Here is a 15,492-nt window from a genome sequence, read left to right as displayed (position 1 = left end):
GTGTGCAGGAGGCAGCTGATCGGAGTTTCTAACTCTCTATCCCTCTTCCTTCCTCTCTGTAAAAGATCAATAAAATCTATATATGTTTATTTTAAAAAAAAAAAAAAGAAAAAGAAAAAAACTGGTCATGAATTTGAAACAAGATGCCTAGGGGCAAAGAAAAATTGGTGGGCTCTCCCCATCCCCCAGCATAAATCTTAGAGAAGACTCTTTATAATGGCTAAGGACACATTGTCAACAGCCCAGCAATGCAGGGGTCTCTTGGATGGCTCTTCCATCTACATGAAATCAAGGAGGTCGCTGGCCTTTGTTCTGACCCTAAGAAGCTGGGTGATCCTGAAATTCAGCAGATGGAAAGACAACTTATTTGATTTCACAGGATTGAGCTGAAATAGGAATTCCTCATCAATGCATTTTGGAGGGCTGACAGGTAAAGAAGGAAAGAAGGACATTCTATGCCTCACTCATTCTGATTAAATGGTTTCCATGGATTACCTTATTTGATTCCTACAACTACTCAGTTAGGCAACAATTATGATTCCCAGTTTACAAAATACAAAATATCTTTGGGAAAATGAAATTATTTGTCCAAAGTGACCAGCTAGTAGGGTTGGAGAACTTTAAAAGTCCAGAGCCTGACTTACTGTCTTGACCTCTAAAGCTGCTAACAGTGTGGAGAGGAAAGGATATGCTAGGAAATCCTGGAATAGATCTAACATGGAATTGCTGCTCAACAATTGTTAGCTGAATCTAAATATCCTTTATTAAAATGACAGGACCTAATTATGTAGCTCATGATTGGACACCTTTTGTCTTTTGGAATTCCAATCTATCCAGAAATTCTTGGTTAATAGTGTTAACATTTTTCCTTACTAAATAGGAATCTTTGAAAATCCTTGGAATAGTAACTCAACATTTTTTTTGTTGGGTCATGCAGAGTGATTTCATGTGAGACATGACAAGTTGCTGCGGATTTATAAGTTTGGGGAATGGCAAAAATGTTCTAATAAAATGTTCTCTTTTTCTTAAGAGAAATTGCCTATGTGTCAGCAAAAAGTCTGGTTTTGGAAAAGACATTGGTTCTTAACTTACTATGATGACAATTTTGCATTTTGGAAGATAAAGTAATAGGATAGCTACTATTCTATAACTAATTTAATCAATAAAGACAAACGGAGGGTGAATAGTTTACATTAGGGTTTCCTCTTGGTGAATTTCATATAATTTTCACATGTCATAAATTACAATTCTTCTCTTGATTTTTTTCAACCATTTAAAAATGTAAAAACCATTCTTAGTTCTTATGCTGTATAAAACCCAGCAGTGGGCTGGATTTGGCTCTCTGGCCTGAGTTTGCACATCCTGGAGGAAACTGGCAATGAATGCATTTTTAAGGGCCAAACTGGGAAATCCATTTGCAAAGTAAAAGGTTCCACTTTTCCAGTATGCTAGAGAGAACCTATTTCTAAGATTTCCCCCCATTATTGTTGCCACCTTTTAAAGGAAACCAACTCTGAGAGTTGGTAAATGCTGTTTCTTCAAAGTTTATCTGTGTATGAGAAGTCACATTCTAAAATGTAAGTCTATTTGGTGTAGTTAGAGGAGAATACCAGTAGACAAAGTAATGAAAACAATTCTTCTTCTGAAGGGAGGAGGAAAATGTCAAGGTTCTCCATTGGCACTTACACTCAAACCCTGGCTTTGGCACTTAGACAAGCTATCTTTCTCCTTTGACCTTCATCCTTCTCATCTGTGAAATGAGAAACAGTACCTTCTGGATGGGTTTTGAATATTGAATGAAATCATACAGATGATCCTCAGTATAGTAAGTGGCTAATAATAGTGAATAAGAACACATTTTAAGAGCAATTTTGTATCCAAAAAGATGAAATGCACTGGTATCCAGCTTTGCCAAGCATGTTAGAATTAGAATTCAACACTGAATATTTATTTCACCAGTTACCAGTTAAATGGATTGAATGCTGCAGGCTACATTTCAGTAATGTGGTTTTTAATCTTACCACTGAACACTATGGTTTCCCTGGAAAGAGTTTAATTATGACCTTTGAGCTTATCCCTACTTCCCTTTAAAAACCCAATAGGTACTTCTTTGAAAACTGTCCTTCTATGTAATTATATCATGTTTACACCTCTATTATCCAGACTCGTTCAAGCAAGAAACACATGGTAACAAGGCCATATTAAACCTACTCCAAATTGGTTTCCAGCTCCCTGAAATATAGTCTGATCTATTTGAAAACGTGGGGATCTTCAGTAATAGAAACTTAAGTCTTCTAGGAAAAGAATGCCACCACAGAAATAATTTACTCTACTTAATGGAATCTCTGTTTTGAGAATAGAAGTGGAGTTTGCATTTTTCAGGTTTTATTAAAAAAAAAAAAAAAAAAAGTTTGTTTTTCTTCTCCTACCTATCTCGGATAGTGGCAAAACCTGGAGGACATTCCTCTTAATACTTCAGAATCCTGATTTACACGAAAGATTACTAGGTGTTCAGATATTGTTCACTGAGCTTGAAGAATGAGATAAGGGAGAAGAAGGGGGGGGAAAGCTCTATTTTCAAATAGACTTGTTTGAAATAGAATCAGGACTTGTTTCCAGAACTGACCACAAAGCCCTTTTCCCTTCAAATGCAACCCTGGCCAGAACCACTCACCCACCCGGTGGAGGTGGCAGGACCCGCCCCCCGGAGTGAGCTCCTACCCGCTTACTGGCCCCGGCGCCCAGAGCTCCAGCCAAACCCTCAGTCCTTCAGAAGCGCGCCGCCGGGCAGTGCCGAGCCTGGCCAACGGGAGGCTGCGCCACCGGATCCTGGGAACCGAAGTCCTGGTTCCCCACGGGCGTCTGTGACCGGGTAGTGGCTCTCTGTGGCACTTCAGTGCCCGGGTCTGCATCCGACTGACCGCCCGCAGCCGACCTGAGCCCAGAGTGTGTGGGGCAGGCCAAAGGGGGCAGAGAGATGGATCGTCCCGAGCTTGGGCGTTGGCGGCGGAAGACCCTTTGTGAAGTCAACCTTTGTCAGCTGCCCCGCAGGGTGCGGGCTCCAGATCGCTTGCATCACAATAGGGTGGGAGGGGGGCGCTCATTTCAAATGTGGCCCATCCCACCCACCCCCAGCAGTGAGCTCTCCGGGGATTGCTAGGTGCTCTTCCGCTTAAGTACAGGAAACCAGACTGTGTTGTGGCTGGCCTGTCAACGGCCCCTTAATCCTGACAGTAAGAACAGGGTGCTGGGTGTGTCCTCCAGATATTTCTGCCAGCATTTTAAGGTCTCATTTAACCTCAGGACCTTAGTTGAATGATCTATAGAGTGAAGTGATGCTCTCCAGCCTATCTTCTCCTGGAGGTGATGTGATGATAAACATTAGTGAGAAGACCAATGGGACTGTGGAAGTGTATGGAAGATGGCATTACTACTTCTGAATGGGGATATTACCTGTTACTCCTTCAGCCTTCCATACCGCATTAAGGGGTTTACATAGTGAATGGGTTGTACAACATAATCTCTATGTTGAACACCTGAACTGGGATTTGGTAGGAAGGAGTTGAAGAGGATAGAGATTGGATATTGGAGATCAAATAGGAGGCCACCTAGTCACCTGACTTTGAGGCGATGCAGGTCTGGTCTTCATGGGTGACAATGGCAAGTGAAATTTAGTTGATGATGGGAAAAAATGAAGAATTGAAAATTCTCAATTCAGAACCTCGAAGACAAACTTGAAAGGGCATCTCGTGAAATGGCAACGAGGTATCCAAGTGGAAATGTTCTAGGGGCGGATAGAAATCTAGATTGAAGTCTAGATCTCAGCAGAGAGGATGACTTAGAGGTTTTCAGCATGGACTGATAGAAACCTTAGTGTCATTTGAGCACCCGGAGCAGGAAACGTGTTTACATTTCTGTAGGAAGGCCTTAAGGAAACCCCACCGCTGGGCCATGATGGCAACTCAAAGAAGGCGATCCCCAGAAACATGAGAGCGCTTGTTAAGATAAAAGCATGTTTTTATTCCCATTCGTGAAGGAAAGCATCAGATATATTTTCATTGTTGACTCCTGCACCCATCAGAGCCCGTAGTCACAGGCCTCCACGCTGTTCTGCACGTAGAGATTTAAGAAACCTTGAAAGGTCTTCCCATCAGTGACGAGGGCTGACACTGTGGGATCTTTCCGCATGGCTGCCATCCAGAGCTTAAGTTTCGGAGTGTGGTCTATACACCTGTGTGAGAGGGAAAGAATTGAAGGTGTGAGCTAGACAAAAGAAGAAGGCATTGCAAAGTCTACATGTCATCACAGCACTCTGCAGGTTCACTTTGTTCTCTCACTTTTCAAAGTAGTTCTTTAAGAAGAGTTCTTTAAAATGGACATAGTTATAGAATAAGGCATGCCTCCTTTTGTTGGGCTTCTCAGATGTTGCGTTTTTTTTTTTAACAAACTGAAGGTTTGTGGCAACGAACCTGCATTGAGCAAGTCTGCACTGAGCTAGTCTATGGGCGCAATTCTCCCAAGAGCATTTGTCCGACTCCGTGTCTCCATGCCACGTTTTGGTAATTCTTAGTATATTTCAAACTTTTGCCATTATTTTTATATTTGTTGTGGAGATCTGTGATCACTGATCTTTGATGTTACTAGGGCAAGACCCTCCACTATATACATATACGTATATAGGTAACCCTGAAGAGCTCTAAGCTCTAAGAGGGAGATAGCTAAAGTAGTTGCTAAACTTCAAAATATGGAGCTTGCAAACTAGTATGGAATCTTACTGGTAACTGGGAGGTAGCATTGGTCATATAATCCTGCATGACAGCCTTATTAAAATGTACATCCTTATAGATTAAAAAAATTTCAATTACAGTTGACACTTAATATTAGTTTTATATGTACAGCATAATGGTTAGACATTTATATAACATACAAAGTGATCCCCCAATAAATCTAGTACCCATCTTACACCATATCTAGGTATTACAACATTACTGGCTATATTCCCTATGCTATATTTTACATCCCTGAGACTATATTGTAACTGCCAATTGTGCTTCTTAATACCTTCACCCTTTTCACTCAGCTCCTCCTCCCCAAACCTTCCTTGTGGATTTTTATTAAGGAGAGAAGGAGCTGAGACCGGTTTGGCTCAGTGGTAGAGTGTTGGTCTGCAGACTGAAAGGTCCCAGGTTTGATTCCTGTCAAGGGCATGTACGTTGGTTGCGTGCACATCCCTGGTAGGGGGTGTGCAAGAGGCAGCTGGTGATGTTTCTCTCATCGACATTTTTAGCTCTCTATCTCTCTCCCTTCCTCTCTGTAAAAAATCAATAAAATATTTTTTTTTTTTAAAAGGAGAGGAGTAAATTATTTTTAAAACATTTTACCACATGTCACAGAACCCGTGATGAGAAGCAGTGGTGCGTGTAGGTATAAGTCTTCCTCCTGTCTGCCTTTTCCCCATTCATAAAAGTTGTATAAAATATTTTTGTCCAGAAAAAGATCAACATATACTATTCAAATTATCATTATCCTAAATTATGCACAAAATAGTCAAATGTCTTACTCATTTAACTCCAGTGCTTCCAACCGTTCAAACCAGGGCCAGATGAGGTAATCAATCATAGAAATTGAATTGCCACCAAAGAAGGTTGTCTTCTTATTGGTCAGGACCTGAACATTAAACAGCATAAGAGTACTTCTTATTTCAATATCTAGTGAGATTCATCATCAGAGATGATGCAGGTGAGTTAAGTATAATGGTGAGACCAGCAGCTTTTACCCTGGCATATCCAAGTTCTATTTGATCAAATAGTAGAGTTTAAGCTTTACTATTAGTTAGTTCGGGATGAAACAAAACAATCAACAAAATAAACTGGAAAGTGGAGAAAAATAAAATAAGCAACAGAGTGCAAAATCTTCATAATTCAACATAGGACTGCTATTCAGAATGTAGAAAGAACTCTTGGGAATTAAGAAAAAAAGGCAAACCACCTATTTAAAAAATTGGGCAAGACTTACACTTCACAATTAAAGGATTTCCAAATGGCCTATGACCATTTGAAAAGGTAGTCAACTACATTAGTTATCAAGGAAATGCAAATTAGAACCAAAATGTAATACCACTATACATCCATCAGAATGGCTAAACTGACAAGACAAAGTTAGCTAAGGTGATAGGAATGTAAATTGGTGCAACCATGTTTTAATAGTATCTACTAAAGCTGAGTGCATGCATACTTTTAACTACTTGGATATGTGAACATATATTCCCCAAAGAATGTTCACTGCAGCACTAATTGTAATAGCCCCAAAATGGAAATGTTTTCTGCTCACAAGAAGTAAAAAAGATATTTTAAAAAACTGTGATATAGCCATATGCTAGAACTACAAAAAAATAGGAATGACCTACACACAACACAGATGAATTTCACAAACCCAATACTGTATGACATAAGCAAGACCCAAAAAAGTGCATATTACATGAGTCCATTTATATAACAAAAAATAGCAAAAATGAATATTCTGTGTTTTGCTATAGGTGCTGGTTCTATGGCTATGCTCCCTATGTAAAAATTCATCAAGCTGGACTCTTATGTTTTGAGTACTTCTCTGCATATAATTCTTCAATAAAACAATTTACTTAAAATATGCTGGGTATAACTAGTTTAACAATTAACTATTAAATAAAATTATTTGAAAACCAAGCATAAACTATGTATTCGAAATTCAAGAAGGTAAATTGGTATTATGGTTTTGTCAAAGGGGGGAATTCAGGATATTATTTGATTAGTCAACGTCAAACCAACTTAGCCCTTTATAAGACTTCTATAGTTTTTTTCAGTATAACAGTCTACATTGTAAACTGATTGTTTAAATCTACCTGAAGTATTTGGAATGTCTGAAGGCCAAGAGGAAGACTCAATCTAAGGCCCAAAATGACAGCTCTCCCCTGAGGAGGTAAAACACATATGGCTTTGCCAAGTGTCTGTATGATTCATGGCAAACTCTTTGTGGTGAGAAATGTTTATTATATAATACTATGTAAAACAACACAGAATGGTATCTATGCTCTGATTACATTTATGTTAATCTTTTATTTTTTTTAATTTATTTTTTTTAAATCTATGGACAGGGACTGGAAGCAGCATGGGGGAAAAAAGAAAATAGGTGACACATTAAAGAAATATTGGTGAACTTCCTTTTTTCTATGTTATTTTAACATAGATGCAACAAAACATTTTAAAAGCCCATGACAAAATATTTTTAGGTGTTTTGGTTTATATCTTAAATGCACAGCTTATGTCAATCTGTTATCAAGTAAAATTTCTTATTTGGTATTATTACTGATTGCTATAAAGTGGTATGGGGAATGAGGATATGAAGAAAAGAGAGCAGAAAGAAGTGGGGAGGTGCAGTGTATCATTTACTCTGATAAAAGCCAAGAGTCGCGATTGATTACCTCCTCAAGCTTGCTGAATTCTTGGCGAAATTCTTCTTTCAGGCCAGAGTGGTCTTCCTTAGTTTTGCTTCTTATAAATCTTCCAACCAAAAGTGGCACCTAGACAGAGAATAATTGCCTAGTTTATTGGTGGGAGACTAAGCATACCAGCTTCACATAAAAACACGATAGAATCCAGTGTCAGAGTGTTCTAGAAACTTCAAGGGTACACCCATTCTTGTGTTCACAGAGGTCATATACTGATCTTAAAAACAGTTTTGTGGCCAGAGATGCTATATTAAACAGGACTTTGTAAGTTGCAAATAAAAGAACGCACTTTGGCAAGTTTGAGCCAAAAACATCTGTAAAGGACACTGAGTGTTGAATTGAATCCTTGGGAGGCTGAACAAACAGGCTCGGAGCTAAGCTGGAACATTCCAAAATCATGCCCAAACTTGCCTGCAGAAAGCAACCCACTGTGACCTGTGAGCTAAAACTAGAGGTTACAGTTTGTGCCGCTGCCAGCAGCGACTCTGAGATAACCAATGCCACTAGCACGAAGCCGTAGCTGCTCTGGAATGTAAACTCCCAACCAGCATGGCTCCTGAAATCCAGAAGCTCTGCTACCAGCCACTCTCACCAGCAGCACCAGTGCCTCACGCCAACCCATTTCCTCACACTGATCATTTCTGAATTGAACTCTACCATGTGTTCTGACAGGGAGAGCCTTCTTCCCAGCCCTTGTCCACAGCTGCAAAGGGAGCTTGAGAAAGAGAATCTTTCTGATTTCTACCTTGGGGAGGACATGAGAAGACTGTTCAAAAGGGACTGACTATCTGAAGACCTGACAGGTGTAGTGTCACATGCTGTAAGGCTTGTGGTGGAGGTGTTTGTTGTCTGTTTTAATCCTTCAGTCTTTGGTATCATCTCATTGCAAAAGACAGAAGTCTACTCATCCCAGTTTAAGTACACAGGCACTCATAAAAATTCAGGGGACTCCCCTGCATGTCAGTACAACTTCCCCCATTGGAGCTGAAAGTTTGCAGGCAGCCCTTCCATCCACATTTCCTGCCTGTTCTTTCCTCTTATCCTTAAATATCTGTTCCACATTATTTTCCTCATACAGTTTCTTTTGCAGTGTTTTTAATTTCCACTTTTCCAAAAATGTATTTTTTATGTGGTCTTGGTTTGTCAAGTCTCTCTCTCTCTCTCTCTCTCTCTCTCTCTCTCTCTCTCTCTCTCTCTCTCAGCTTCCCCACTTTGACTGTCTTAGTCCCGTAGAAGAACTGTATTTTAATTACTAGCAATATTGTAGATTAGTTCAAGCAGTTAGTGTTCACTAAGACATGACCGATAGTAGACAACAAGAATAGCAATGTCAGGTTATATAATCTTCTACGGGACTGCCATTTATGCCATTTACTCAGTCAGTTGAGGGTTACTGCCAGCACAAGCTCACTGCTAGACACGGGCTAGAACAAGAACTAACACTGAGATTTACCATGTGTCGGACTCTGCCCTCCATGTTTTCGATTAACTGATTTTATCTATGAGGAGGACATAATTACACTCATTCAGCAAATAATGACCTGAGACACAGAGGTAAAAAGCAATACTAAGTAGCTTAGCAAGTTAAACAACTTGGACGGGGCAGAACGGATCACAAACCTGCAGTGAGTCAACAGTAACGGCAACACTGCCCTCACCCTCAAGGAGCTCACACCCTGGTACCACTCACAGGCTTAAGGCAGGCAGGCAGCAACAAGGAAATGTTAGTACTTGTGGGAGCATAGAACTGAGCGCTCATACGGTCTGGCAAGCTTCTGGAAGGCAGCGACATCTGAGCAGATGCATGAAACAGAATGTGGAGAAAACCAGGCAAAGTGAGAAGGGGGAAGGGTCTTCCGGTAAGAGTTGATAAGGTGGTGAGTTTGGGAACCTGAAACATTCAGTATGGCTGGACTATAGTGTTTCCGAAGAGGGGTAACTTTGTAGGGGTAAACAGGAACCGATCAAGAAAGGACTTGCAAAGAGTATAATCCTGTTTTGTTTTCCAAATGACTGAATCATACATGACCACTGATGTAGCTTAAAAAAAAAAGTGTTTTTTTTTCAAATAGGAACTGAAATTTCTTATATACACACCTTAGAAAATAACTCAAAGACCATCTTTTGGCACGCTTTCTCATAGGGGTCAGCTGGCAGCAGCCTCTTCTCTGGATATGCTTCATCCAGGTACTCACAAGTGATGGCAGATTCGCAGATCAGTTGGCCCTGGTGGTTTTCCAGAACTGGCACCAGACCAGCGGGATTCTTCTTAAAGAACCACTCGGGCTTATTTTTCAGATTGATGTTGATGACTTCGTGCCTGAAAGACACAATAGAAGACAATGGAGAGAATGAAACATGTTTGCACTTCTGAAAATCCTCACTGGATCCTACCATCCACTTAGCTGACCAGACCCCAAATGTAGGAGTCCACTCAGCCTTGATTCCTTTCCCCTTGGCCCCCTTCCTCAAGTCAAATGGTCAGCTAGACCTCCAAATCACACTGACTTTATTCATTCATAGCTTTATCGCTTCCAAAATATCATCTGCCACCTGGACCTCTGCAACAGTCCCCTACCAGCCTCTCAGCTTCCACCATGGCCTCCCTACTCTCCATTCTGCACACACGGCCAGGTGAAGCGCTGACAAAATTAGATCAGGTCACTCTCCTGCTTACAACCTTCCGACTGCTACTCAGTACAAAGAGGATAAACCCTGAATGCTTTCTATGACAAGCAGGGCACATCAGACCTGGTCCCTGCTTACTTGTCACACCTGTTTCCCACGACTTTCCCTTGGTCATTCTGATCTGGGCCCATCGGCCTTTCTTATATTCCCTGATTTTGCCAAACATGTTCCCATCTTAGAGCCTTTGCACTTACTGGCCCTCTGCCTTCTCAGCCTGTCTTCCCAAGTCAAACATCCAATGTGCAGAGAGACCCTCCCTGACCACCCATTCTGAAGCTGCCGAGAGCCTCCATTACAAGATCATCTTGTTTTACTTTCTTTATTAAACTGATACGTATCTGAAATCACTTTGGCCATTTATTTACCCATTATGTCAGTTATCTAGAATGTAAGCTCCATGGAAGCAAGGATCTTATATTTCTTGTTCATACACACACACCAACATCTTTTTGTTGTTGTTAATCTTTACCTGAGGATATTTTTTCCATTGATTTTTTTTTTTTTTTTTTTAGAGAAAGTTGAAGGGAGGTGGAGAGACAGAGAGAGAAATATCGATGTGAGAGAGACATATTGATTGGTTGTCCCCTGCACATGCCCCAATCAGGGCCTGGATCAAGCCTGCAACAGAGGTATGTGCCCTTGACCAGCATTGAACCTGGAAACCTTCAGTCCTTGGGCTGATGCTCTATCCTCTGAGCCAAACCAACTAGGGCTACACCAACACCTTTGTAGAACAGCACTTAGTTTAAGGGTTTAAATATGTCATCACCCACGGGAACAAAGGAATATCCAGATGAAACACGTCTCTGTGTGTATTAAAAGATTCATGTGCTGAGATAACATTGGACACTCAGATCGGAGCCAGTGCAAGAAACTATCAACACTTATGAAACAGTATACTATAACAACAAAAGGTAGATCCTAGGCTTGTGTAATAAAGAAGGTTCTCAGAACACACGGATTAGGTGGTAACCTGGCATCATGAATCAAGTCACAAGTTGGAAGGTGTATCTTATAAAGAAAACCATGCTTTGTTAGGTTATACCATGTGGTAAAAACCTAGTACCTCTCTGATAGTCTCCTGGGACTCAAAACTGACCCATGAATGTAGCAGGCCTCTGTTGTCTGCACTATCTGGCAGCTGTCACCATTCTTCACCCCCACCCCCATACACACCCTATTACACTAAAATCATTTCAATTTTCCTTTGGAAAATGCCCAGTAAGTAAGGTAAGGCTGTTTTCAACCTGAAGTTACAGGAGGACACATAACCCAGGATTTGGTGCCCCGAATTCAGCTGCATCTTGCTCTTGGACTTTTCAATTATATGAGTACGATATATGCCTTTTATCGTCCAATTTGAATTAGTTCTCTTACTTACAATAAAATAATTCTGACTAATACAAAAATATTACAGTATTTTGATAAAATACAGTGTTTTGGATAAATGTTACTAAATGTTGAATATTTTGCTATGTGTTCAGGATCAATTTCATTCAAATAAGATGCCAATCTTAGTGAAGTGAGGGCTAATCCATAAATAATTTTGGTGGTGGTTTTCTTTTTCTCTCCTTTAGAATGCATCTTACATTTCTTTTAGGGAAAGGAATTGCTGTCTAATCCTCCCCCCCCCCCCCCAAAAAAAAAAAGACTAAAATCTATAATAATAAAAGTGTAATGTGCTAATTAGACTGGACGACTTTCCGGAGGAAGCCAGGGCTGCGAGGGAAGCGGGTGCTGGCAGCCAGGGGAAGGAAGGCCTACTCTTGCACGAATTTCATGCATCGGGTTCATTAATAAATCTTAAGCACATACATGGAAAATTTCTTAAGAATGGGGGGCTATGTTTTAAACTTCCACATCATAGGTATCTATTCTATTGCCTGTTCCACAGATTCCAAAGGACATTGGAATGGGGTAGTTCCAATGGATCTTTGGTGTTGATAGAGAAAGGTCAAATGAATCTGCATAATTCCTGTGGCTAACTCCTATGTCAGGAGCCAGGCCAGTTCCAATGAGGCTTCGCAAAAGACCCAACTGTACTGTACATATTCCTGTAGTTAACTGTACACCCTGCCAGGAAAGTGAAGCTCTGAACTCTGTACTGGGGCTCATTATCGACTATTTAGTAAGGAACGATATACTCAGAATAACAGTCAACAATGCCAGATAAGCTGGACATGCATGGAGAAATCTGGTGAAAGTGCAAGGGCAGCTGACCAGGAATCAGGGATCTACCAGAACTGAAAGAGCCGCTGCCTGTCACTCCCTTAACCGGAGCCCATCTTTCTGACCATAAAGTGAGTAGGTTCCTCTCAATGGAGTGTCCTAGACCGCTGGATCTATGGCATTTCTGCCTCCCCAGGGAGAGGGCCCATCCCTAGCCATGCCCTCTCCAAAAAGGCCGAGAATACTCATTTTATTTGCAGTAAAGGAAGCCCCAGGGGCCCTAGATTCCCACCCCCGCCGCCCCCAGCCCGCAGCCCCTACCTCCCGGCCTCCGCTGGGTTCTCACCTGATCCCCTTGGCCTTCAGGACGAGGAGCGTCCTCTGGGCGAACGGGCAGAACCTCATGCTGTAGACGCGGATCAGGCCCTGGGGGACCGGCCCCGGGGGCGCGCTCCCTGCAGGGGACAAGCGGGGCCAGTTACACGGCTGGGAAAGCGGCCGGGACCCCCAGCCTCCTCCATCTCCCCTGGGGCCTGACCCATCCCCTCCGGGAGGAGACCCTGCGGGAGAGTTCGGCTCCGGATCAGCGCCCAGATCCCCACCTCCCGCGGCGGCCGGGCCTCACCCTTGTCCAGGCTCTTGGCTGACCCGGCGGACATCGTGGCGCGGGTTTGCAGACGATCCAGGAAGTGCAGGCCGCGCCCTCCCTCCGGTCTCCCCAGCTCGCTGTCCGCTAAGTGCGAACTGGGGGCGGCGCTTCCGGGGCCCCGGAGCGGGCCCGGGGCGGCGAGCGCGCCGGGCTCCTGCCCACCCTGCGCGGGGGGGACCGCGGCGCCCCTCCCAGGGCCGGCCTTCCGGGGTTTGTGGGGATCGTGCTTAAATCTCTGAGCCCAGAGATCAACCAAAGGACCTATCTGCATGCATATACGCCTAATCAAAGGACACAGACAACAGGAGAGTAGGGGCATAAATGGGAGGTGGAGGGCGGGGGGGGGGGGGGGGGGGGTTATAGGGGAAATAAGGACACAAATGCAATACCTTAATCCACATGTGTCAAACCCAAGGCCCGCGGGCCAAATCCAGCCCGCCAGGCCTTGCAATGTGGCCCGCACCGCGCTGTCATCACTGCACTCCGCTGTCAGTTTATGACATTGTCAGTTTATGACTGTTCAGTAAACCATTCGGCCCGCAATTTAGGCTGGATTTTAGATTTTGGCCCCTTCTCTGATTGAGTTCGACACCCCTACCTTAATCAATAAAGAAATCAATCAATCAAACAAACAAAACCCTGCGCCTGGAGGATGTGCCTAACTGTACTGTGTTGGCCCAGGGAAGGGATGCGCGCGCGCACACACACACAACTCAGAGTCATTCCTTGTCCCTGAAAGAGGGTGGTCTGTTGTCTGCCCTCCTTCCCCCTCCCCCCCGGGTCCACACCCCTGCTGGGAAGCCCCCCTCCTCCGTGTCAGGGGCCTGGTCATAGCTCCCCCTCCGCTCCAAGGCTTCCCCCGCTTCAGGCCTGTGTCCTGGGCCCAGCGCTCGCTCACCAAAGGTTCCGGTCCATAGCACAGGGACAGGTCGCCCAGCCACCCGGACAGCCTTTTCCTTCTCCTGCCAGCACTAGCTTCCTACCACTCCTGGGATGGCCCCTGTCCCTCCTGTAACTACAGGACATGGCCTTTTAATTTTAACCCAAAAGAAACAGCCCAAATCTGGATCTTACTAACCTCCGTCGGTGCTGTTTTCAAAAAAAAATTTTATTAAATATTTGAATTTTGAAGCTCTGGTAGGGCTCAGAGTCATGCAGGCGAATGGAGTAAATTCAGTCCCACTGGTCTGCTCAAACAGCCCCTCTTAGTTTAGGTTTAGGAAAAAGGGATTCCAGTCGAGGGCACACGGAAAAGGATAGTCAATGTTTGACTTGTCTGCCTAAATTTGAGAGCTGGTGACTCCTGGGCCATTGATTTGCAAAGCAGAACGGAGTGGTGGTTGGTGTCTGCTTTTATGTTGATTAGCTCTATTATGGGAGAAGCAGAGAGTAGGGGATAAGCACATCTATCTCAGAGTCTTCCTGTCTGGGTTTGATCCTTACTCTAGACCTGTATTTATTAGTTTGCCAGGGTTAGGGTAACAAAGTATCAATACCACACTCTGAGTGGCTTAAACAACGGAACTGTATTCTCCCAGTTGTGGAAGCTAGAAGTATCCAGGTAAAGGCAGGGTGGGTTCCTTCTGAAGATGGTGAGAGACATGTGTCCCAGGCCCCTCCCCTAGCTTCTGGTGGTTTGCTGGCATTTCTCGGAATGTAGAGCATCACCCATCAATGCCTTCATCTTCACGTGGCACCCTCTTTGTGTGCATGCCTGCATCCCAAATTCCTCTCTTAATATTGGGTTAGGGGGCCATTCCACCCCAACGTGATTCATCTTAATTGAACTAATTATAACCGAAATGAACCTATTTCCAAATAAGATCACATTCTGAGGCCCTGGGAATTAGAGCTTCAACACAAGAATTCATGAGTTTGTAATTCAACATATGAATTTTTTATGAAACCATAGTAGTTGTAGTAACCCCTTATTAACCACCGTGTGACTACAGGCAAGTTCCCTCTGTGATTCACTTCCCTCGCCTGTAAAATAAGGTGGCAAACACCTAATAGCTCCTTTATAGAAGTTGAAGAATGATTAAATTAGTGAATATTAGAAAGCACTTTAAGCAGTTCTTGGCACAGAATAAGTGTGACATAAATAAATGCTTGTTATTATTGCTGAAACTCAGTGAAAACAAGTTGGCTACATTTTTGCTGAAGCATGGATGTGGCTTAACTCTTTTTCAGAAAAGTAACTTTTTAGAAGGTCTTTTAGCATATTGATACATCATTCAAATTAATGTAAATTTAAACTTGGACAGGCAACACCCCTAACTGGCCAAACTAAAAATTTCATGTCAAGGTATATCTTGAGAACTTTTACTTGAAATGGTCTGTCCCCTAATTCGTATGAACAGTGTATAATGTTTTATTTAAATGATTTGAAAGATCCAATTCATCAATAAAGTAAAACGTTAATTCCTCAAAGAAATAAAATGAAAAAGAAAATATACATCCAAGGAAACAACTGTACTGTTAGCACCACTCTGCATTATAGAGA

At 42.7% G+C, this 15,492-nt stretch overlaps 1 protein-coding gene across 2 annotated transcripts; it reads right to left on the bottom strand.

The window, feature by feature from the left end:
• Window positions 1-3,996: 3,996 nt before the first annotated feature.
• GSTO1 (glutathione S-transferase omega 1) lies at window positions 3,997-13,997 on the bottom strand. 2 transcript variants are annotated; one of them, XM_084903545.1, is made up of 7 exons: window positions 13,888-13,997; window positions 12,966-13,270; window positions 12,687-12,795; window positions 9,581-9,803; window positions 7,457-7,555; window positions 5,561-5,667; window positions 3,997-4,231 (listed from the first exon to the last, which is right to left on the bottom strand). In XM_084903545.1, the coding sequence occupies exons 1-7, from the start codon at window positions 13,902-13,904 to the stop codon at window positions 4,078-4,080; spliced, it is 1,014 nt and encodes a 337-aa protein (XP_084759671.1). In that variant the 5' UTR covers window positions 13,905-13,997; the 3' UTR covers window positions 3,997-4,077. The 2 variants fall into 2 exon arrangements, with proteins under 2 accessions (XP_084759671.1, XP_084759672.1); XM_084903546.1 differs by lacking the exon at window positions 13,888-13,997 and having other exon boundaries at window positions 12,943-13,010.
• Between the last annotated feature and the right edge of the window lie 1,495 nt (window positions 13,998-15,492).

This window comes from Pipistrellus hanaki (genome assembly GCF_964339955.1).
Source record: "Pipistrellus hanaki genome assembly, chromosome: 14".
Taxonomy (NCBI): Eukaryota; Metazoa; Chordata; class Mammalia; order Chiroptera; family Vespertilionidae; genus Pipistrellus; species Pipistrellus hanaki.
The sequence above is the reverse complement of the archived record's forward strand: the minus strand, read 5'-3'. Positions and strand labels throughout refer to the sequence as shown.